Raw genomic sequence first — 26,084 nt, 5'->3', positions numbered from 1 at the left:
ATTCCAGTCAATTCTGGGGAGGAGGACGAGCTCTGACACCATTTTCAATCACATCCTAGATGTGTTTGATTTGGTTCAGATCTGGCAAGTTAGGAAGCAACACAGTAATTGAAACTCACCACTGTGTTCATTGAACCACTCCATCACACAATGGTGCATTATCTTGTTGAAAAATGCCAGTGCTGTCGGGAAACATGATTGTCACGAAGGGGTGTACGTGGTCTGCAAACAATATATGACAATCCTTGGCCATCACGATGCCTTGCACGAGCTCCAGTGGACCCATGGATGCCCTTATGAATGTTCCCCAGAGCATAATGGAGCTGCCGCCAGTTTGTCTCCATCCAACAGTATAGGTGTCAGGCAGCTGTTCCCCTTGAAGATGACAGATTCATGCCCTCCCATCAGCATGATGAAGAATGTATCAGGATTCATCAGACCATGCAACACTCAGTGTCAATGGTCTTGTGCCCATTTCAGTCATAGTTGGCAATGTCACGGTGTTAACATTGCCACATGCACGAGTTGTTGGCTGCGGAGGACTAGTGTTCGGTGCACTGTGTGTTCAGACACACTTTTACTCTGCCCAGCATAAAAGTCTGATGTTAGTTAGAGCACTGTTCACTGCCTGTCCTGTTTTACCAGTCTGTCCAGCCTATGATGTCCAACACCATGGTTTCACCTTGGTTTTGCCATGTGCTGAAGATGCTCACCACAGCAGTCCTCAAACACCCAAAAAGTCACATGGTTTTCAAAATGCCTATGCAGAGCCTCCAGGCCATCAGAATCTGCTCTCAGTCACACATAGATAGATCACTCACCTTCCCCTTCTATGCATGGACGGCACACTCACTGTACTACATGCACCATATGTGTGTCTGAATAGGAGTAATTCATAGCCAGGTGATACTGCTATTACCTGGACAGGTGTATATCAATAGTAGGTCCATGGTCACAGTGTATATGTGATTATATGCTCCATATAAAATCCATGATCATGTACTGAGAACTTTTTGCCATTTTTTTTAATATTTAGCCATAGTAACTTCTGGAATTCACACCTTGTTTAAAGTCTTTTTCTGGCATGCACCATTTCTCCTTCTGTTATGTCACACCTTTTGACTTAACTAATCTTAGGATGAACATAATTTCAGAAACCTATGTCTCTTTCTGGGGAAAAGCTGAATATGATGGAAGAGACATGTTGAGGACAGTCCAAATAATGAAACAAATACTGAACACAAAAGAAGAATCTCAAAGCAAATTTGGTGAAGGACACCATCACTGTGAATAACAAGTGGACTAGCAAGAAGATGAGTAAAGGATGAGATTTTTTATAAATGGTACAAATAACTATGAATCAATTCTTGTTGGATTTAGTGCAGAAGTGTGGTTAAAAAGTGAAGAAAAGTTTTGTAGAAAGGGGCTCCTGAGAAAATTTTGCGATCTCCTATATTTTATTTGTACTAATTTAGGTGAAAGTAAGTTAATACTAATTGTATGAACAGTGAATTGAAAAATGAAAACAAAAATAATAATTTTCTTTAATGTAATACAAATATTTTGTTAGATACCTATGTATTGTGTGTATGTAAGTTAGGAAGAGTCAAGCATAAATTTCTTATGAGTTTGGTCTATGGTAACATAAAGATTAGAGACATTTGCAAAATCTCCCTGTGTTAATTATGCTAATACATTTTTTTATTTCATTCATTGCATTTTTTTTTTAATATTTTAAAATTCATTTCTTCATATTTTTGCCTCTTTTCTGAAAACATTAATTAACCTATATGATCAGCCTTGCTTGGCAAACTCAAATTACTAAAAAACCTGTTATGAAAGCTATATTAAAAAATTACCTAAGAATTTATATTTTATGAAATGTACTTCTCCCTCAAATAATATTCAGATAGTTTGTGGAGATTCAGTATGAAGTGTTGCAGATGTGGGGAGGTTTCAGCCAAATGCAGGAATGCCATTCTGGTCCAAGCTGCCAGAGATGGCAGTCAAGTGTGCATGAGTTGTACTGACGAAAGCTTTGGCTGAAAACTAATGTATAAGTGGCTTTTTGTTCTGCCCTGTCTGCAACATAATGTGTCATGTCTACAGTAAGTAGCAGTCTATCTCTTCCTGATATTAATGATACTCCAACCTGGTGTCTCCACTATTAATTTAATTGCTTGATGAAAGTACTACACCAAACCACCGATCATTGGAAAAAGGATTTTGTGCAGAAATGTGTGAAATACAGGCCTATTGCAGAGAATTTACCCCATTTTATTACGGGACATTCAGCAAATTCATTTACCATAACATCAAGAAAATTAAAATGAGTATGATTTTTTAACTTCTGCTCACTACTGTAGGCAACATAGGTGGTGTCCATCAGCAAACATTGTACCATAAAGCAAACTATAAGCATTTCTACATCTGTTGTTTTAGATAGTGATGTCGAAGAAATAATTTTAAGTAGTTAACTGTCATTGTAGTTTAACTAGACTGTGGGGCTGGGTGCAATGTCGTACTGATAAATGTGTTCTTAATTCCATGCTTTTTGTAAATTTGATTCATTATTGTAATCACTGAAATAATATCACATAGCCTCTCAACCTGGGTGCTTCACATTTTTTGTCAGACATTGTATAATATACTGAGACACACCTGAAGTTACTTCCACATCTGTTGATGACTCTCCCTACCTCGGTCCAGTGAAAAATTTTGTTTGATACCCAATATGTTTATGCTTTCATTAATAAAGGTTGATGTGGTATGGAGTCCAAAGCTTTTTGAAAGTTAATAAATCTGCATCCACCTGTTTCCATTGATCCATGGCTTCCAGGATGTCACATGAGAAGAGTGTGAATTGGGTATCACAGAACATGTGTTTCAAAATCCATGCACAGAGATCATTCTGTATAAGATAAGTCAGCTACGTTTCAACTCAGAATCTGTTCTAAGATTCTGCAATAGATGAAGTACAAGGATATTAGATGATAGTTTTATGCAACACTTCTGTTACTCACCTTGTAGACAGATGTGCCTTTTTTTTTTCAACTATTGGTCAAAGTTTTTTGTTTGAGTAATTTGTGAGATATTATAGTTAAGAGATATGGATAACTTAGCTGTAATTTTCTGATTCTTTTTGCAGGATGGTAGAGGATGTCTTCTTCTTCTTCTTCTTTTGTTCTCAATCTATTGATAGGTGGTAGCAATCCTCGTTCACCATTTATCCCTATCTTTTGCTAGTCGCTTCTATTCTGAGTATCTTATCAATTTCAGATCTTTTTTATCTGACTGATGAAGTGAAGTCTTAGTCTTCCTAATGAATTATTCACTTGGAAAATTTCTTATATTAATTTTGCTATTCATAGGCGCCCAACCCATTGATCCCTCCATTAATTGATAGAGAAAAGGTGGCTGTGGAGCAACAATCTTTTCTCTCTTTTGTTGTTAAAGACTTTTTCATTCATCATTCTCTCTGTCCATGAAATATTTACAGCTCTTCACCAACACAATGCCTTGAAAGACTGTATTATCTTTCATTCTGGCTCCATCACTGCCCATGTCTCCAAGTCATTTAGGACAATGTTCCAAAGAAAAGTTTTACATTCTGTTCAAACTAATATTTTTTGTCATTAGTAGCTTCTTATTGTTCTTAATACCAAAAAACACATGAACAAGTACAGTGGAGTAGCTTCTTTAAGAGTCACATACAAAGCCGATTCCTATCAATTTAATTTATTTTAAGCAGAGATGCTGAGTCGCGATAGGCACACACAAACTTTCACACACGTCTGCAGTCTCAGAGAGCAGAAACCACACTGTGATCAGCAGCACCAGTGCATGATGGGAGTGGCAACTAGGGATAAGGAGGAGGCTGGGGAGGGGGGGGGGGGAGGGGGAGGGATAGTATGGTGGGAGTGAGAAACAGTGAAGTGTTGCAGTTTAGACAGAAGGCAGGAGAGAAGGTGTGGAGGGGGGAGGGGGTAAGTAGCGGAAAGGAGAGAAATAAAAAGAAATTAAAAGAAAGAAATTAAAAGACTGGGTGTGGTGGCGAAATGACAGCTGTGTAGTGCAGGAGTGGGAACAGGGAGGGGGCTGGATGGGTGAGGACAGTGGCTAACAAAGGTTGAGGCCAGGAGGGTTACGGGAACGTAGGATGTATTGCAGGGAAAGTTCCCACCTGCGCAATTCAAAAAAGCTTGTATTGGTGGGAAGGATCCATATGGCACAGACTGTGAAGCATTCATTGAGATGAGGGATATCATGTTTGGCAGCGTGTTCAGCAACAGGGTGGTCCACTTGTTTTTTGGTCACAGTTTGTCGGTGGCCATTCATGCGGACAGACAGCTTGTTGGTTGTCATGCCTACATAGAATGCAGCACAGTGGTTGCAGCTTAGCTTGTAAATCACATGACTGGTTTCACAAGTAGCCCTGCCTTTGATGGAATAGGTGATGTTAGTGACCGGACTGGAGTAGGTGGTGGTAGGAGGATGTATAGGACAGATCTTGCATCTAGGTCTATTACAGGGGTATGAGCCATGAGATAAGGGATTGGGAGCAGGGGTTGTGTAAAGATGGATGAGTATATTGTGAAGGTTCGGTGGACGGCAGAATACCACGGTAGGAGGAGTGGGAAAGATAGTGGGCAGGACATTCCTCATTTCAAGGCATGATGAGAGGTAATTGAAACCCTGGCGGAGAATGTAATTCAGTTGCTCCAGTCCCGGATGGTACTGAGTTACGGGGGTAATGCTCCTCTGTGGCCGGACTGTGGGACTTTGGGAAGTGGTGGGAGACTGGAGATATAAGGCACGGGAGATTTGTTTTTGTACAAGGATGGGAGGATAATTATGGTCAGTGAAGGCTTCAGTGAGACCCTCAGTATATTTTGAGAGAGACTGCTCGTCACTGCAGATGCGACGACCATGGGTGGCTAGGCTGTATGGAAGTGACTTCTTGGTATGGAATGGGTGGCAGCCGTCGAAGTGGAGGTATTGCTGGTGGTTAGTAGGTTTGATATGGACAGAGGTACTGATGTAGCCATCTCTGAGATGAAGGTCAACATCTAGGAAGGTGGCTTGTTGGGTTGAGTAGGAGCAGGTGAAGCAAATGGGAGAGAAGTTGTTGAGGTTCTGGAGGAATGTGAATAAGGTGTCCTCACCTTCAATCCAGATAGCAAAGATGCCATCAATGCATCTGAACCAGGTGAGGGATTTAGGATTCTGGGTTTTTAGGAAGGCTTCCTCTAGATGGCCCATGAATAGGTTAGCATAGGATGCAGGTGCCCATAGCCATACTGTGGATTTGTTTGTAGTAAATGCCTTCAAAGGAGAAGTAATTGTGGGTGAGGATATTGTTGGTCATGGAGACTAGGAAGGAGGTTGTTGGTTTGGAATCCATAGGGCATCTGGAAAGGTAATGTTCGATAGCAGTAAGGCCATGAGCATTAGGAATGTGAGTGTACAGGGAGGTGGCATCAATAGTGATGATCAGGGCACCGTGTGGTAAAGGGACAGGAAGTGTGGAGAGTCGGTCGAGGAAATGGTTGGTATTTTTTATATAGGAAGATAGGTTCCGGGTAATAGGTTGAAGGTGTTGGTCTATGAGAGCAGAGATTCTCTCAGGGGGGGCACATTAACCGGCCACAATGGGGCATCCTGGGTGGTTGGGTTTATGGACTTTAGGAAGCATGTATAAGGTGGGAGTGTGGGGAGTGGTAGGGGTAAGTAGAGAGATGGGCTCTGGGGAAAGGTTCTGGGATGGGCCTAAGGATTTGAGTAGTGACTGGAGATCCCGCTGGATTACTGGAATGGGATCACTGTGGCATGGTTTGTAGGTGGAAGTATCTGACAGCTGATGGAGTCCTTCTGCCACGTAATCCTTGTGGTTCAAAACAACGGTCAGCAGATAGGATTATAAGGTCAGGATCAGTTTTTTGGTTGTTTTTAGATGGTGGACTGCAGTTCTTTCTGCGGATGTAAGGTTAGTTTGCATGTTGAGGGATTTGGGGAATGATGTTGAGGCAAGGTTCGAGGTCAAGAAATTCTGAAAAGTTGACAGGGGGTGGTTTGGAGGCAGTGGGGGTGGATCACGGTTGGATGGAGGAGTGAACTGAGTTAGGCAAGGTTCAATATTTGTCTTTGGCTGAGTCTGATTGGTTGGGTTGGTGGCGAAAAAGTGTTTCCACTGTAGGGTCTGGGAGAAGGAGTGAAGGTCTTTAACTAGTTCTGCATGGTTGAATGGGATTGGGGCAAAAGGTGAGGCCTTTGGAAAGGATTGATATTTCTGTGGGACTAAGGCTTCTGGAGGAAAGATTCTTTTTGTTGTGCCTATCGAGACTCAGAATCTCCACTATATGGTGAGTAGCAACTTTCCTTCTCTGGTATTGTTACATTCCAACTTGGATTTTCCATTGTTTGATGTAATTTATTTTATTTTGTTTGTCAAATAGATGTTTCAAGGAAGGTTCCTCCAATGAAACCGCATAGAGGAGGTATTGAGTTGCAGACAGGCACAATGATAAAGACTGCAAGGCATTATCCAGTTATCACTCCAAGTCCTTCTTCAGACGTAGTAGAAAACAGAACTCACACACATTCACACAAGCACACACATGGCCACTGTCATCTCTGGGCTCTGAGCCCAACTGCAACTGAGGTGAGCAACAATCATGGCTGGGTTGGGTTGTGGGGGGAAATGCTAGTGCTGCAGTGGGAACATGCAGGGATGTGGTGGGACAGGATAGTGGGCTGCTAGGTGCAGCATCAGGATGCTGTGCTGGTAGGAGTGGGTCAGGTGGAGGGAGGAGAGAAGTAGAGAAGGGAAAAGGACCACCTATGTGCACTGGAAGGATGGAAGGTATGTGTAGTGCTGGAGTGAGGGCAAGGAAGGGGATAGGCATAGGATGACAGGGATTGGTGAATCTTACTTTGATGTGTTATGCTGCCAAGTTATTTGAAAAGAAACTGCAAAAGAGAGTACGGCAGATAATAGGAGGAGGACTGAGAGAGAACAGTATGAGTTTACTCCAGGAATGTTGACTGTGGATCTAACTTTGAGTGTAACATAGCTCGAAGAGATACACTGTGAAAGTAGATATGTCATTTACCAACTCAGCTGCAACCGCTGTGCTGCAGTATACATTGTCATGACAATGAACAAGCTGTCTGTCCTTATGAACAGCCACTGCCATACTGTGGTCAGGAGACAGGTGGACTACATGGTTGCTGAGCATGCTACCCAACATGATATGCTACACTTCAACAACTGTAAAACAGCCTTCACCATCTGGATTCTTCCCATCAACACTAACTTTTCTGATTTGCACAGGTGGAAATACTGCCTGCAGTATATCGTTTCTTCCCTTAGCTCCTTGGCCTCAACCTTCACCGGTCCGTGCCCCCCATCTGCCTGCCCGTTTCCTGCTCCCACTTCACACTTCACACCTACATGCAACTTCTACCCCACCAACACATCTGCACAAGAGGATCTTATTCTGTACAGTATTTACAGGATGTGGTGGTGGTGGTGGTGGTGGTGGTGGTGGTGGTGTGTGTGTGTGTGTGTGTGTGTGTGTGTGTGTGTGTGTGTGTGTGTATCACTTTTTTTTTAAGAACACAGTCATATTTTCCTGTGGTGTTTTTGGAAGACTTAAGGAATGTATATATTTTTACGTTATGTAAATATTAAATATATACACAGTATTTATTAATTTGCAAATATACTGAACAAGTTTTCAATTTCTTATTGCAAAAAATCAGTTCTGAACATTAGATTTTAAGTTTCACTGCATACGTGGTCCACTGATTGTAAATGCAACATTTTATAACAATGTAAACAGAGTAGCTTATCTGACACTAACATCAATAATTTACAAATGTTCATATTGGTCTATGTACAGTTTCAGTGACAAAAACAAAGAAGTCACATGTAGCTCATTACATAAGAAAGAGGAGGTGATTTTGTACAAAATGCTTCTGCATATTTCTGTCATAGCTGCAGTCACAGTAGTGAGCACCAGCAACTGCTGCAATAGAAATTTGTGGGATTAGAGTAATATTTTATGAAATAGTCTCTAAGTACAATAGCAATGAAACAAAAGATTTTCATAAGTATTAAATTGAGCAAATAAACTTAATGGAAGTGTCAGAGACTATTGGCTAAATTATTTCTCATCAGGCAGAGTACTTCAGTAAAAATGAAAACGCTGGCACTCTTTAAAAAAAATAGTGTGCCAACATTCAAGCAGATTTAATATTTTACCCAGATTTTACCCAGGTCAAGGTGCAGCTTATAGTTAAGAGGAGGTGGGTTACAATAGATTTTTGTTTATAATGGATTTGATGGCGAAATACTGTTGATGAAGGTGGATTTGATAGTAATTTAATTTAATTAATTTAACTGATACTGGCTCTGAGGTGTGTACACATTGCCCGTCGCTCTCATTATTGATTATTCTATTTTGATTATTTAAGGTAGCTTCAATTTAGATAAGTCGTGACATAGTAGATGTACTCAGTAGTGGAATTATAATGCAGAATTAGTACCACAGTTTAAACACATATAGCCTGAAAATGATTTATTATATTTATCTTGGGACTATCAACACATCAGCTTGAATTGTAACTTTTAAACAGTATCAGTATTTCATCTCTAAGATTATTTCAAAAATCAGTCCCATTTTCAGTCAAGTATATGACAATTAAATGTAGGAATCCCATATTTCTGTTCTGTATATCATGCTAATGGGCATGGTTGTTTTCTTCTGACTTGTATAGAGTGTAGAGTGTTCCTATATTGTGTTCCTTACAGTGATGATTGCTTGTGCAGTACCGTATTGCATTTGCTTTCTAATATATTAATATGGAATTAAGGGAGTAGACAAGCCGAAATCCATTACTAACACACAGCCTACTCCTATGAAGTAGCACCAAGGAGACTGCCAAGCTAAACACCATATGCCCTCTGCAAGGAAATGTGAAAAAGATTTGAGATTTAACATGAAGCATTAATACATAGTAGGATGATTAGAAACTGTATGATGCCACTCCCCAGGTCATAGCTGGCAAGATACTAATGGTCCAAATTCAGCCATAAGTAGATTTGAACACATTACTCTCAGATCAAATACCACTGTATCAGCATACGTTAGCAAGATAGGTAATTGAGGAATTTTGAATCACCTGCATTTTTTAACTGCAAGGAATGTGGGAAGAAACTATTACATCTACATCCACTCTGAAACTCACCGAAGTCAGGCACTCACAGATGAAGCAGGAAAGTAGCACAGAAAAATTAGAGACGCTGAACTTCATTTTCTAACATTCCTCTACAAGGTACAACAAAAAAGTAAAGCCTCAGTTTAATTTTCACACCACTGTTAAGGTGAATAATACAGATATTAATGTCTGGAGCATAGTAAAGTTGCTGAAATTGTTAAAATTAAACAAGGCTCCAAGCCCAATGGAATCCTTGTCAAATTGTATACACAATTTGCAGACAAGTTAGCCCCCATTTCAGCAATAATATACCAATACCTATCAATCAAAAATCTGTTCCCAGTCAGGACATGTCACACTTGTCTGCAAGGAGGACAGCTAAAGTGATACACAAAAGTACTATCCCTCTGTTGTGGCATCCTAGAACATGTTCCGAGACCAAATATAATGAGATGTCTTGAACATAATGAATTCCTCTATGCCATCTGGCATGGATTCTGAAAACATCAGCCATGCAAAATCCAACTCCTGCATTTCTCATCTGACATCCTGAAAGCCATGAGCCATGGCAGTCAGGTAGATGCAATATTTCCTGATGTTAGTACAGCATTTGACACATTATCACAAAAATATTTATTAGCAAAAGTACGGTTATATGGGTTATCAAATAACATTGGTGATTGGACTGAAGATTTCTTTGCAAGAAGGATGCAGCATGTTCTCTTGGATGGAGAATCACTGATAGAAGTAGAAGTAACTTCAAGCATTCCCCTTGAATGTGTATTGAGATCCACATTGATTCTGTTGTCTATTAGTGGCTTCACAGACTTTTGGGTGATCCAGTTATCTATAATGATGCCCTATTTAAAAAAAGAATTAAAAAATATGCAATCAACTCTTAATAAGATTTCAAAATTACGCTACACTTGACTACTTGTTTTACATGTTTAGAAATGTAAAATTGTGAAAATAGTATCTTATGGCTACCATATCAATCGGACACTGCTAGAATCAGCCTACTCAAGTCAGGGTGTAACTGTTTGAGAGGATATAAAATAATAGCTCATATGGAAAGATTGGGTACTCATTTTTCTCATGTCCTTTTTGAGAGTGGACAGTACAGAAATGTTCTGAAAGCAGTTCTATGAACCCTCTGCCAAGCAGTTCAGTGCAAATTGCAGAGTAGTTATTTACGAGTAGATGTCAGTAATACAAAGGATAAATGGTTACAAAGCACTTGAGTGAACCACCTTAGAATATTGCTCAAATGTGGGGAACTCACCCCAAATAAGACTTACAGGGGATAGTGGACATATACAAAAAAGGGCAGCACAAATGGACACAGGTCAGTTTGACTCATGGGAGAGCAGCACTGAGGTACTGGAAAACTTTCATTGGCAAACTCTTGTAGATAGATGCCAAGTATCTCACAAAAATCTGCTTAAAAATTTCAAGAACCAGTATTAAATGAAAAATCCGAAAATATACTTAAGTTCCATGTGCAATACTCACACAAACTGATTGCGAAGACACAGCACACACAGAGGCTCCATAGACGACTGGAATGATAAGAAACCCTAATACGTGGTACAGTGCTAAGTATCCTCTGCTATGCACATCACGTGGTTTGCAGAGTAGTTATGTAGATCTAGATGTAGACTGTAAACTTTAAAGTGTAAAGTTTATATCAGAGGGTTCTTCCCATCATACCATGTATTATGGTTGCTTCTCATTCCATTTGCATATGAAGCATGGAATGAACGACTGCTTAAATGCAGTGCTGTAACTGCCTTAATCATCTCCGTGGTCCATACATAAGCAGTATATAGGGGGCTGTAATATATTCCTACATTCATCACTTAATAATGATTCATGAAACTTTGCAGATAGACTTTCGCATCACTGTTGGCATCTATCTCACACAGCCAGATAAGTGAAATTACCAATGATGAGGAAGCTGATAACTGGGTCATCATCATTTCAAGATTTGAGATGTATAACTTGATAATATAATATATTAACAGTCAGCTTTAATGAGAGACAGTAAAGCATTCATCAACTGAAAAATTAGTTTAAATACCACAATGCTTTACAAAGCTTGGTCAAACATCCCAGCTCAAGCTTTTCATGAAAAATGAACCACAATGCAATTTGGCACTTTTTGCATACAAACCAAATTGTAAGAGATATGAGTCATTGTAACTAACAAAAAAGAAATTTGTAGACCCAACAAGCCTTTGGCTTTGTAACTTTTCATTTACTCACATTTCTACTGAATAATAATGAGCTAGTGCTATAAGCCTCAATTTTGCCTTCTAACATTTTCTTATGCTATACAAATGACTTCCCAAGTACCCTAGCTAGATACCAATCACCATATTACTATATATGCTGAAGACACTTCTCATATATGTTGGGCACAGATAGCAGTTAGCATAGGTACCAAAACACAAAATTTCATAGAAAAAACAAAACCCATTTTGAGAATAAAAGTTAAGGATTAACCTCTTAAAAACCTATCTCATTTATTTTAAAACAAGCAGCATATGTAAATTTATTGATGAGAATCAAGTTATTCTCACAAATACCTGTTTTATATGTAAGTTTTTGGGCTTATACAGAGGACAGGCACATTTGAAAGTAGACTTTTGGATTAACTATCAGAGAAAATATTGTATATCAGGATAGATAAAAATCTACTCACCAAGCAACAGCAGGAGAAAGTCAATACCTTTAGGTTAGGTTAGATTAGATTAATACCTGTTCCATACATCACGAATACAACACTTTTTAATTATGTGGAATGTGTCAGTTTAACAAGAAGTTTCTTTACATAACATAATTTGATTTTTTTAAGTCTAAAATTACAAATTTATATCTAAAAATTCATCAATTGAGTAGACGGAGTTGTCATTCAGAAGTTATTTTACTTTGTTTTTAAATGCTGGTTGGCTATCTGTCAGACTTTTAATGCTGCCTTGTAAGTCATCAAATACTTTTGTAGAAGCATAATTCACCCCTTTCTAAGCCAAAGTTAGATTTAACCCAGATAGTGAAGATCAGCATTTCTCTTAGCACATTGCTATTGCTTTTGAGTTGGATGGAATGTTAATAAAAAAAATTATAACTGAATATATACGTTGTGAAGCTACTGTGAGTACCCCTAGCTCTTTAAATACATGTCTGCAGTATGATACTAAATGGGCTCCAGCTATTTTCTGGTTACACACTTTGGTGGAATGAATATTTTTTCCCCTTAATGATGAATTACATCAAAATACAATACCACAAGAAATCAGTGAATGAAAATAAGCATTATAAGCTAATTTACTGATATGATCAACAAATTTTACAATAACTTTTATACCATAAGCAGCTGGATTCAACGTTTCAGCCAATCACCAATGTTTTTTCTAATTCAATCTCTCTGCAATCCACTCAAACAAAAATTTTGAATATTCTGCCTCAGCAAAAGACTTTCATTCAAAGTCTAATTTATTAATGATGCAATACCAATTACATAATCTGCATTTTATCAAAATTTAATGTGAGTCCATTTGCAGAGAACCATTAAATAATTTTCTGAAAGACATTATTTACAATTTCCTCAGCTAATTCTTGTTTGTTGCATGTGATTACTATTATTTGTAACATCATCAAAAAGAAATAGATCTGTATCTTTGTGAATACAGAGTGGCAATTCATGAATTTATATTAAGAACAAGAAGAGACCAAAGACTGGACCTTTGGGATCACATTCTTGATACCTTTCCAGTTTGAGGGATCTGCTGAATTTTTGCACATTATGTGAACTGTTTTTGCAGCCTTCTGCACTCTTCCAGTTAAATATGAATTAAACCATTTGCGCACTGTTCCACTCATACCACAATACTTATGGTTATCTAGAAGGATTCCATGATTTACACAATCAAAAGCTTTTGACAGGTCATAAGAAATCCCAATGGGTGATATTCAGTTATTCATTTCTTTCATATCTGATCAGTGAAAACATATATAGCATTTTCAATTTACAAGCCTTTCTGAAACCAAACTAACATTTTATTAGTACTTTATTTATACAAACATGTGAAGCTTCTCTTGAATACATTACTTTTTCAAATATTTTGGATAAAGCTGTCAAAAGTAAGATTGGGCAGCACTTGTTGGTGTCAGACCAGTTCCCCTTTCTGTGCAACAATTTAACAATACCATATTTCAGTCTACCTGGAAAAATTCCCTGTGTCATTGAGCTATTATATGTATGGCTGAGATCCTACCTATCTATTGGGAACAAGTTTTTAGTACTCTGTTGGAAATGCTATTTCCCACTATATCTCATCCCATCCAACTGCTGAAAGCTTTCCTTAAAATTTGCAACTGTTAAATCATTAAGTCAATGAACCATTTTGAAGAACTGTTTCGCATTACTGTATGGAACTGTATCACTTACACAATTAAGGATTTTACATATACACAATTAGCTGTGCATCATGATTAGAAACACAATGCTTAACAGGATAAATGTTAATTTGATTAAATTTATTCTGATCTATGAAAATATTATGTATAGCGTGCTGCTGTCCTGTGCTACCCAAACAAGAAAATCAGTAACTGATGTCAGGTTGAAAGAACTTCAAGGTCAATCTGCCTGTCAGACTCTTTCTGAAAATCTCAATTGAAATCCCCACAAATAATAATTTGCTTCCCTCTGTCCGACAGACAGCACAACAAAGAATCCAAGTTTTTCAGAAATAGCTGAAAATGTCCTAATGGGGACCTATACACAATTAACAATTATAAGAGTACCATTCTTTAGTTAAAGCTCACAGCCACATGTTTTTATATGTTGCTCTATACAAATTTTTTAGTTTTTAAATTTTTCACTCTATGATACCTTTTAACATACATGGTAACTCCTCCGTTCTCCCTGTTGTCTCTACTGCCATGTGTTGAAAGCTTATATCAAGTTACATTTACCTTTTCCATACCTGTGACTGTATGATGTGCAGACAGGTATAGTACATCTATTACATCCTCAGTTTCTATATCTTCCAAAAAACAGAATTTCACCTACTTTGTTTCTCAGTCCCCTGATCTTCTGATGTAATATACTAACACAATTTTTCTCTGTGCTTTATGAGAATCTTGTGATATCTTAACATCTGTCACACCTGCCTGCCTGCCTAAGCTTCTCATTAATTTAATTCCCTTCAGCGTTGAATCATTGGAAACTGTCTTACCCTAGAAAAGAAGTGCTCTCATGAATTGCAGTGCTCCCTTTAAGGATTTTGCTATCAAGCCAGCCACTTTACCCTCCCCTTCCTTATTAAGATGCAGGCCATGCATAGCGAAATCCCATGTACCAATAGCATCAACAGGAACCAAACCCAAGTTTGACCCAGTAGCTGCCCAAAGCAGCTGATCTAACTCCGTATTGACCCTACTTACAGAACTGTTAAACTGCAGCCAATCATACTCCATGAAAACAGGCACCAACCCAACATGTTTATGATTCATTGCAGAAGCTATTTCTACCAGGTCCTTCTCAATATTGCAGCCGTGATCCCTATCAGTACTATTTCCTGCTTCACCCTTAATCAAAACAAAACCCCGCTTTGTAAAAATCTGGCACAAGGTGCCTGCATTCTCTACCACTTGCTTCAGACATACATTAGGCTTGAAAAAATTTGTGATGTGGTACCTGTCACCTATTTTTTCCTCTAAAATCTGGCCCATATCTGTTCCATGGCTACTTCCTAGCAATAGAACTTTCCTCCTACTTTCTACTTTTTTGAAACAACTGGTTTCCTAACAAAAGTCTGTTCGGTGTTAATTACACTCACATCTACTTGAGCCTCTTCCTTGCTTAACTGAGGTAGCAAGACAAATCAACTTTTTGTGCAGTGATGAAACTATCAAATACTGTCCTCTTTCTGTGGCCCCTGTCCCCTGATACTATGTCCCTCTTATCTTCACACTACTCCCCCCTTAGACTCATCAGTTCCCCCATGACACTATCAATTTCAGCCTTAAGGGCTCTAATGCTCCCTTTCTCTTCAGTTATTTTCCTGCCTCTTGGACATATTTTTCGGTATCATGGAAGAGCCTAATTTACTTCCCCAAGTCCTGTGCCAGTACATGCCGCCCCCCCCACCCTCCCCCCCGATGAAAACATCTGTCTCAACAGCTGCATTGAACCCCAGAACTAATTTTCCTATGGCAGCTTAATTATTCAATATCTTTATATTATTCAATACCTTTATATTATTTAATGTCTTTATGTGTGTTTTCTCCTGCCGTTTCTTGGTGAGAAGATCTCTCACCTATCCAGTAACAATATATTTTCAAAAATGGATTGCTTTCATTGATATACACTGCCAGAAAAAAAGATTAGTACACTCTTTTAGAGGTTTCCATTTCAATAGGACTGGTTATTGCAACAGTGTATGTAGAGTAAATGAAATGATTACATTTGCAGAACAATAGCACTAGCAGTTCTGAGGTACCAGGTATTGGCCCATGCTGAAACACCCATATTACATGGTGTAGTCTCCATGGGTGGTAATGCAGGCACTGACTTTGGCATCCAGTCAATCACACAGATGGCAAATACTGTCCTGGGATATGTTATATACTGCCTACTCAACCTATTCTAGTAGTTCTGTAAGAGCTGTTGGTTAACGAGTTGCACAAGTCACTTCTAATCCCATCATATTCTACACATGCTCAATTGGAAACAAGCCCAGAGATTTCACTGGCCAGGAAAGTTGCTGCACGTCTTGTAGTGCACATTGAGTTTCATGGGCAGTGTGTGGGTGAGCATCATGCTGTTGGAACAAAACATTACCTTCCTGGTGCAAGAACAGCAAGAGAACAGGTGTAACAATGTTCTGCATATAGTGAGTGCTGGTTATCATCCCCTCTAGAAACACCAAAGGTGAATTAGAGTTGTAGCCTATTGCACACCAGACCATAATGACTGGGGTGTGACCAGTATGTCTTGCACGAATGCACTCTACAAGACAGCACTCATGAGATCTAGGCTATACACGCAAACGACCATCACCTGTATGCAGGCAGAATCTGCTTTCATCACTGAAGGCCATGGTATACCATTCCATCTTCCAATTGATCCTCTGATGGGGGAAGGCAAGCCATACATGTCAATGCTGTGGTGTAAGTAGAAGAAGGGCTAGAGGTGTAGGTGCCCACGGTCTCACTGCTAAGAACTGGTTCACAACAGTTCATGTTTACATGTCTGGTCTCACAAGGCCTCTTATCTGTGCTGTGGTAGCTGTACGATCTGCCACTGCTGCCGTAACAATACAACAATCCTGGCCAGTATCTGCGCTGTGTGGATGTCCAAAATCACATCTACGGGTGCAACAATGTTCTTGTGACCACACGTGCCAGCATTGTTGCACAAGTGATGCAGCACAGCAAACTTGAGAAATCACAATCTGACCTCTTCCAGACCCACTCAGTTGGCTGTAGGAAGCATGGTTGCCTACTTGGCCCACATGTTTGGACCACACTGAGCCTTCTGGCTGTGAGTATTTCCTATTAAAGGGGAGACACAGGCGGTGCTCTGGTAGATGCGCCACTATGCTATATGTTGGTGAATGACTTTGAAACCATTATCAGTACTTCTACCACACCCAGATGGCAAAGGCCCTACTCTGATCAAAATTGATGCCATCTTTCCAGGTGCACTATTTTTTATTTTTTTTTTCCAGCAGTGTATTAGTCCATGAGATAAAGTCCTTTGTCAGTTTAAGAAAAACACACACACAACTGGGACCTCAACCCTCAGAGATGACAGTGGCCATGCATGTGTGTGTGAGGGTTTTGTGTGTGTGTGTGTGTGTGTGTGTGTGTGTGTGTGTGTGTGTGTGTGTGTGTGTGTTTCTTTATCTGATGAATGACTTTGCCTGAAAGCTAATCCAACAATCTATTATTAACTTTGCTTGTCTGCTGCTGAACACCTCATTAATGTATTGAGTCGCATTCTATCCTAATTCATATTGTTATTCCATCATGAATTTTCCATTGTTGTTCATATACATAATATACATATCTTTTGAAATCAGCAAATGGATTATGCGTGTTGTAAATTAACATTTAATTTGAATACACTAAGAATAATAGCTCCATATCTTAATACTGAAGGATTGAGAACTTGTACTTCATCTTAGTGTACCTTTCTCTGTCTTATGGAATTGTATTGGCACTGGAGCAACCAAACCAATATTGGAAGGATCTTTGTATTACAAAAGAGAACAATAATAACCATGGTAAAAGTAACACAAAGAACATCATGCAAAAACCATAAAAAATTGGTGAAAGAATACACTGAAGTTAGAGAGAGAAATATGCAAGTTCACAATTACAAGTGAGAAACAGAACAGACTCTCATACAGTCAGCAGATGGCCAACATTGACAGCAAGTATTCCATTACCAAGGAAGCAATACTTTATAATTGAATACAAAATTAACTGAAATCATTGCCTGGGATATTTTTTTAAAAAAAGAGATTAAACAATGGCTTATATTGAAATGCCTGCATAATGGGGAACTGAGACAAATTTGTCTTGGAAATGTAATGATAATCAAACAATGGAAGCCCCAGGTAGGAATATCAACAATGTAGGAAAGACAGATTGCTAAAAGAAGATATGTAAAGTTACAGACAGGTACAATTAAAAAGACACTTACATAAAGTTTTCGGCCACAGCCTTCATCAGTAAAAGAGAGAGAGAGGCACCATTCTCTCTCTCTCTCTCTCTCTCTCTCTCTCTCTCTCACACACACACACACACACACACACACACACACACACACACACACAAAAGCACACCCTACGCACATACAACCACCAACTCTAGCATCTTGGACCGAACACTCTGGCCTGAGTACTGCAGCTGGTGGTCATGACTGCAGGAGGTGGTCTTGTTTGTGTGTGCGTGAATGGTGCCTCTCTCTCTTTTACTGAAGAAGGCTGTGGCCAAAAGCTTTATGTAAGTGTCTTTTAATTTTGCCTGTCTGCAACTTGGCATGTCTTCTTTATGGTAAGTAGCAATCCATCTGTTCCTACATTGTTGATATTAATTTCTAGAATTTCTACTGTTTTATAAATTAAATAATTCAGCATGTTCCATTGATTCTATTATTAGCAAGAATCTCCAGGGTTGCAGCAAGATTCAAGGCATACATTAACAAAGTAAAGCAGCTGTAATAATTACAAACAATGGTTAACTATAGTTAACCTCCTATACATTACTTCTGCTTTTTCAATCTAGCAAAATTAACAGAACAGCTTCTGCATAGAGGGGGAGGGGGGGGGGGGGGGGGGGGGAATGCTTCTTCAGCTATATTAAATAGCAGATTTTTCTTTCCTATTACTAGCTTAATATCTACATGACCACATTGATATTTATCAGAGAACAATAGTTTATCTTTCAAAATCAAACAACTTGTATTAATATTAGAGAGACTTAACAATACAGAATAAATATAATAAGAGATATTTATCTCATGAAAACAGAAATTGGAAGTGTAATTACAAAGAGGCAGTTGACTGAATAGATATAGCAGCAAGTAAACACAATGAAACAGTGGGTAATGTTGTAAGAAAATGAAACACCTACTGCCATCCTTATGATGTCATGTATTGTGTAGCTTCCAGTTTTGGCACTTCAATGCACCATCTTGAGGCCTTAGTTGATGCTGAAGGGGTTATCACCATTCATGTATATGATGCATCAGTGGCCAACATAACTAGTTAATGCAGACTACCTATAACTGTGATGCCGTCTCTCCAACCATCAACCACCAGAGTTGACAGTTGATGGTTGGAGAGACATCACAGTTATAGGTAGTATGCATTAACTAGTTATGTTGGCCACTGATGCATCATATATATGAATGGTGATAACCCCTCCAGCATCAACTAAGCCCTGAAGATGGTGCACTGAAGACTCGAAACTGGTAGCTACACAATAAATGACATCATAAGGACAGCTGTAGGTGTTTCATTTTCTTACAACAGAACGGTCGTAGTCCCCCAGACCTCCAGTCACAAGGATGGACATACAAAAGCTTGATGTACCTTACCAGGTAATGGACAGTACTGCAGATTTATTAGTAACAAGATCAAGGTAATGAAGATAGCAGCAGACATCAACTTCAACAAGAGATGTGTCTCTGGTATCACTCCCAGTTACGCACAACTGAGAATAAGGGGAGATAACAACATAGGACAGAAACTAAGGAGATGACAATTGATGGTTGGAGAGATGACATCACAGTTACAGATAGTCTGCATTAACCACTTATGTTGGCCTGTGATGCATTGTACATAGAGGGGAGAACCGACAGAGGTGCTCGAGGTACCCTCCGCCACACACCGTAGGGCGGCTTGCGGAGTATAGATGTAGATATACAGAGGCAATAACCCCCTTCAGCATCAACTAAGGCCTGAAGATCGTGCACTTCTACCTCTAAGCCTATATGGAGATTATAGTTTGTATACTGAAGAGTTGTTTGTCCCAGGTATTTATATGAAATAACTGCTCAACTTGAAATTCATTAATTGCACAGACAAAAGTAAGTATTTAGAAAAAAAATCTAGGACAATAATAAAAAAGATTGACTGAACAATATATAGCCCCTAAGGAGCCTAATCAAATTACCAACTATGTAAGCAATGAAGGATCCTCTCTTAAGAATGAGGTATAGAGATGATGAAAATTACTGAGCTGGGGCAATGATTTCTCAGTTTTACTCTGGTGACACATTGTTCTTAATTCCAAGGTGATGTACAACAGCAAAAACATATGGGAATTATGTGGGGAATGATCACATGTTCTTAAAGTCTATATTATTGTTCTGTACCAGTACCAAAGTTATGAAATGAAAATATTATTTTTTTTAAAAAAAAGTTGTGCACTTAATTTGGAAACATTCATATGGTTGAGTGACCTGTGCTTAAATATTTTTTTTTTCTTTATGGGACATCTGGATCAGATCCTCATGTTTCTGACCAATTTGTTTAATTCCGTATATGTATCACCTATTGCCTACTATATTGCACCTGCAGTAATAGAGCCCTGTCATTTACTTTTCTGCTTTGCAAAATTTAAATAAAATTGGAACATGACTGGAAAACAACTTATAAAAACTATGCTATTATTAGGCAAATATCCTTCTGTTATTTTTTACAAAAGAAATAATGTGCTATTAATATCAGTCACATAATGCACACATAAGAGATGTATAAGAAATCAAAAGTAAAATGGGGATTTTCATAAGCATCTCAAATTAACATACAGCAAGAATGCAAGGAGAACCATGCACATAATGAAAAACTCTTGCAAAAATCAATATTACTTTGTGGTGCAGATTTATACAAACCAAAATTAATTTGTATAACCAGAAAGCTGCATGCAAAAACTGTGAGTCATCAATGTCCTGGATGCAGGGAAGATTTGCAGTACCGTAACCCATCCTGAGGTACATTCCAAGAATAATGGACAAAGCACTACATGTCACTACTGAAAGTAACAGAAAGAAACATTTAGCAGAATAATTACAATCATTAAAACACAAAATCTTCTATTAAATTCAAATGCAACATCGTGAAATATTTTGCTTATAATATTAGGACACATTAAGCAGTTCATTCCATTGAAAAAGTATGTTTAATAAAGTGTAGGGCACTCAAACAACAAATAACTGCCAAAATGTACACACACACTAATCACTATATAGTGACTGGAGACCAACAGATGGACTCTGTAATCTGTTGCAAGCACCCAATAGTATCTTTTATCTGGATATTTATTTGCCATCAACAGAGAGCAGTGTAATAATTAAAACAATAAAATAATTGCTGAGTTGAACAGAAACAATTAAAATGCTCATATGTTGGAGCATCCAGACATTCTATGTAGGTAAAAGATGAATGACAACACCCCCTCCCCCCCTTCCCCCTCCCCCCCCACAAACATTGATCACCAATCAATAGTAAGGAGATTCTTAATATACTTAATTTTCATTACACAGATGTGAAGTGATTCATACGTGTAGAACCTGAACTGGCAACATGTGTAGATAAATACCAACTTTCCCATCAAAGTCTATTTAAGAAGTTCAGAGAACCATAATTAAGTGACAAATCTTGAAATATTCTACATTCCCATAGGGACTGTGAATGCAAGATTAGACTAATTACAGCATACAGAGGCATCTGAACTGTATTTTTACCCTCATTTCATATATGAATGGAAAAGGAAGAAATATAATATGTGATACAATAGGAAGCAGCCATGTTTGTGGTTTGCAAAGTATGGATACATGTGCAGATTTGATACAAGTTAAAATACATTTTGATTTCCAGTTTAATACAATAGTTGTCATTGATATATAAATATATAAATACTAAAAGTACATAAAATAATCTAGAGGTTGCTGTAACACAATATTTTCAAATTAAAAAGATACAATGTTTACTTAGTGTAGAACTAACATTATGTGATGTACTTAATAAGCATCAACTGAACTTAACTGATACCAGATGTTGGCTTTATCCTGCAGCATAATAATGGAGTGACATGTGAAATCATATGTGTGCAAACAGAAACAGAATAGAACATTGGCAACATTTCTTTTGTGTTTATATTAGTTTTTGAAAGTAGGTTGTGATGACAGAAGCCTGAAGTCTAGGTTACAGTGAATGGTCACAGTTTCATGTAAGTTGATGAAGTGGTATTGAACACTTCAGTTAAGCCCTTAATAATTTATACATGAAATTGTTCTGCTAATATTGTTTCCTGGTGGAGAACATGGAGTCGGTCACTGATAAGTGATAAGTCCTTCATGATCCTCTTTAACTCTACTTTTTCATACCCCTGTCCATCTTGGCCAGCTAGGAACCACATAACAATTCCAGTTCCTTTGCATTTACTCTTTTCTTTTCCTTCAATATTCCTTCATATTCTCACCGTATTTCTTTTTTTCTTTCTTCTTGCACTGCTTCATCCTCAAAATACTTCTAAATTTAACACTTTTCTACAGAAAATACCTCTTTATGGTACTTCTTTTGGTATCATATTGCATCTTTCCCAGTCTTTTTAATTTCTGTGCTTCAGCTTATTGTTAACTTTTTCCCAGTAATAGTTGAAGATTTGTTTTGCTAGCCTGTTGTCATTCATTCTGAACAAACACCAAAGAAATATAAGTCTTCTTTTCCTCGTTGTTTCTGTTTTTTCTATATTATCAGTGATTTCACCGTTGCATCTTAATTACCAGTTTTCTGTGCTTTTAGTGGACGTAAACATTTTCCCTGTGGTTCTTCTCTTCCATATTTTTACTTTATCTAATTTATAATTTGGTGCTACACATTCACTTGTGTAAAGGCATTCTGGTTTCACTACTGTTTTGCAATGCTTTATGTTTTCATTTCTTGATAAGCATACACCATAAAGTGGCTGGTGGAGTTTAGATGTAGATCGTAAATATTTTTTCTTATTCCATATGCCTTTGTCATTTTGAGAATCCTTTCATGTATGACAGATTTTTTAAAACTCATTTTCTTGAATTCTCTCTCCTAGATACCTGAATTTTTTGACCTTTTCTACGTGACCTATGTTTGTCTATAAAATTTTTGGTGAATTTTCTTTGTTCGTGATGAATTTAGTTGTCTCTGGAGAGATTCTTAGATCTGCTCTACTGGCTGTCTGTTCCAACTGATTGACTTGTATTCGTGCATCTGCAAGAACTCCAGATAGTACAGCAAAATCTTCAGCAAACACCAAACAGTTTACTTCAGAACACTGTTTCTTTTTCCCAGTTTTATTGGTGTCACTTAATATACTTTTAATTTTTTATTTTAAGAGCTTGCTACTTCTTCTAGTACGTAGTTGAAGAGGGAAGTAGACAAGCTCTCTCACCTTGCCTTACACTTGTTTTGTTTTAAAGAGCTAAGCTAGACTGTCTGTAAGTGTTTCATCAGTTAGGTTCATCAGTTTAATTTTAACACCAATTTCTCAGATTATTTTGTCTAGAGTATCCTTATGAACAGAGTCAAATGTATTCCTGAATCTGATAAATGTTACATTTATGTCTTTAGAGTTCAGTAGAATGTATGTTCTGAGCCGGATCTGCCTCTTCTAAAGCCTCCTCGATATTTGTTTAGTTGTTAGCCAAGAGTTTTTTCATTTCCGTTCAGTAAAAGTTTTGAAAATATTGTATAGGCAACTGGTGGGAGAAATATTTCTCTGTAGTTATTGATGCCTTGTTTGTCACCTTTCTTCTGGAATTTTTCTGTTTTCTATATGTCTTCAATAAGCATTTGCAGATCTTTTATCATCTCTGTTTGTGACCATTTCAGAAGTTCAGCTCTTATGGTATCTTCCCCATTGGCAATGATTTCTGAGAATTTTAATTGCTTCTCTAATTTCTTCAGCATTTGGTGGCATGTATCTTCTTCTTGTTCCTCAGAAGAAGTCTGAGAATTCTAATTGTTGACCTGGTTCTGGGCAGTTTAACAGTTTATCAGAATATTTTGCAAGTATTTCACAATTTTCTGTATTTTTAAGCAAGTTCTACCTCTTGTATTCTTAGAGCAAATTTTTGGTGCTTTGTCACTCTAATTTATTCTTGAAGGTTTGATAAGAAGTCTCTGTAATCATTTTTTATGAAAATTTATTGCATTAAAACAAGTTGTGGGTTTTCGAATGAACTTTTGTTTCTGCTTAGTGCCACAGAGCACAGAAGTATGTAGAGAGGCATTTCCCATGGCAAAAGACCAGAGGGCATGTGCCCAGTTCCCCCATCCCTTGGGTACCCACCAAACCTATCGCAACACCAGTCAAGCTGCTGTTTCCCCCGTGTCTGCTTGTTTACTCACTACTTCATCTTGCATTCCTACCAGGTTTTCTTTAGATTTGTTAGTTTTCAAGTTATTGCTGATGGTAAACACGGAACTATACTTTGTTAACATACTGATGGAACTAAAGGTGTCCGAAAATACTCAACGTACACAACTGACACATGTGCCTTGGTATTGTACAGTTATGCTATAGTACAGTGTGTTACTACTTCTGCATATTCTTACCGTACACTGAAATGTGTAGTCATTGCACAAATATGCATTATTGTAAAGTACACTCATATGGAAATAACATAGTTCAGTTCCACTCAGAAGAAAAACAGAAAGGTTTGTTTCATTTAAAAAAAAGGAAAAATAGGACATCTCTGGTTGAGAGGGAGGACATTGTAGCCTGGCATGCACACTTCCTTAGAACAATGAGAGAAAATGTAAAAGATGTGAAGAAACCTACACTTTTGATCTGCATTCCAACTCCAGTTATTAGATTGTGAAACAATTTCATCTTAATTTCATACACTCCACTCAAGAAGAATGCATTAATATTATGCTACAGTTATAAGACAGTAGCACAAGTTTCATTTCATTTTTTTCAATTCCTATGCTTTCCTGTAGAATATGTACCATTGTATGTAATGTTGTCTCCTACATGCACAGCTGAATTGTGAGACCTTAAAACAAATTTTATTTACGTGTTGTTCATTTTGATTGTTTTTCTGCAGAAGTGAGATAACAGAATGTATGTCTGCTTTATTTCCTGCACTTACACAAAGTACAGTTCAGGAACCATGTCAACATTTTGACTGAGCGCAGTTATATCGCTCGTGTGTCATTTAACACAACCAATCACAGAATATGTCAACAGTTCACAGCATGCTCAGCTAAAATGGCAATTGTAAAGTGAACAAGTTATAATAGATGATCAAATAAATTCAGTAATATAAATAATGTTGTTTCCTGAAATCAGGCACCATACACCTAAAATCATACAGTCAGAGTCATGAGCCAATGACTACCGGAGACTTTCATGTCATTAAGATTTTCTTTCATTTCCAGCTTTGGTTTGTATCAGCAGTACATGAATAAGCAAAACATGAGGCAACTTTGCATTCCACATAGCAGGCCATAGCAGGCGGCAATAGCCGTGCATGTGGCACATAACTCTGAACTCATCGTGGAGAATCTCTGATATATCTCACGTATTTTCTCAAGAATGGAAACAGACATGACCCTCCTTCCACCATTAAAATCAATTTTGATATGTTCCCTTCACTTTGTACACAGAAACCTATGTCCTAGAACCCACCAAATGTAAACTGGCCACCGACTACAGTTTTCACTGCAAAGTGTTCAAAATATACATGATGTATTACTTTACTTCAAAGTATCAAAATAACTGTGGGCCATAATGAAAAGAAAACTAGTTCATTATCATGTGTGGCTATAAGATGCAGAAAAGTAATATTTTTTTACCTAATAATTTCCTCAAAATCGATTGAGAAAGACTACATAGTGAAAAAAATGTGCAAATCTCAAAACAGTAGTTTTTAATTTTTAATTTTACTTTTTTTATGTGAAAACTAAAAGTTTTACTGAGAAACTAACTACAGAAATGGATGTAGCTTTAGTAAAATTTTTTAAAGGCATATCAGCGTGCATACGAGGGGGAGTCATTCCAGATGTGGAAGGGGTCCTTCTGGATGCCATGAAGGGTACAGGGTGCACCCATCTGCAGGTGGTCGCTCATGTTGGCACCAATGATGTGTGTTGCTATGGATCGGAGGAAATCCTCTCTGGCTTCCGGCTGCTATCTGATTTGGTGAAGACTGTCAGTCTCGCTAGCGGGATGAAAGCAGAGCTCACCATCTGCAGCATCGCCGACAGGACTGACTACGGACCTTTGGTACAGAGCCGAGTGAAGGGTCAGAATCAGAGGCTGAGACGGTTCTGCGACCATGTGGGCTGCAGATTCCT

General features: G+C 38.1%; 1 protein-coding gene across 3 annotated transcripts in view; it reads right to left on the bottom strand.

The window, feature by feature from the left end:
* Positions 1 to 7,683: 7,683 nt before the first annotated feature.
* The window catches only part of LOC124618836 (PH and SEC7 domain-containing protein), an 814,418-nt gene continuing 796,017 nt past the window's right edge, over positions 7,684 to 26,084 (bottom strand). For 2 of the 3 annotated variants that reach the window (XM_047145380.1, XM_047145381.1), the window contains exon 15: positions 7,684 to 8,030. In XM_047145380.1, coding sequence (XP_047001336.1) covers positions 8,006 to 8,030 — 25 coding nt within the window. In that variant the 3' untranslated portion in view covers positions 7,684 to 8,005. Of the gene's footprint in view, positions 8,031 to 20,635; positions 20,776 to 26,084 lie in introns of all 3 variants that reach the window. The other variant, XR_006980055.1, reaches the window with a different exon arrangement.

The sequence above is a fragment of the Schistocerca americana genome, chromosome 1 (assembly GCF_021461395.2).
Source record: "Schistocerca americana isolate TAMUIC-IGC-003095 chromosome 1, iqSchAmer2.1, whole genome shotgun sequence".
In the NCBI taxonomy this organism is placed as follows: domain Eukaryota; kingdom Metazoa; phylum Arthropoda; class Insecta; order Orthoptera; family Acrididae; genus Schistocerca; species Schistocerca americana.
Note: the sequence above shows the minus strand (reverse complement) of the source record. Positions and strands in the feature narration are given on the sequence as shown.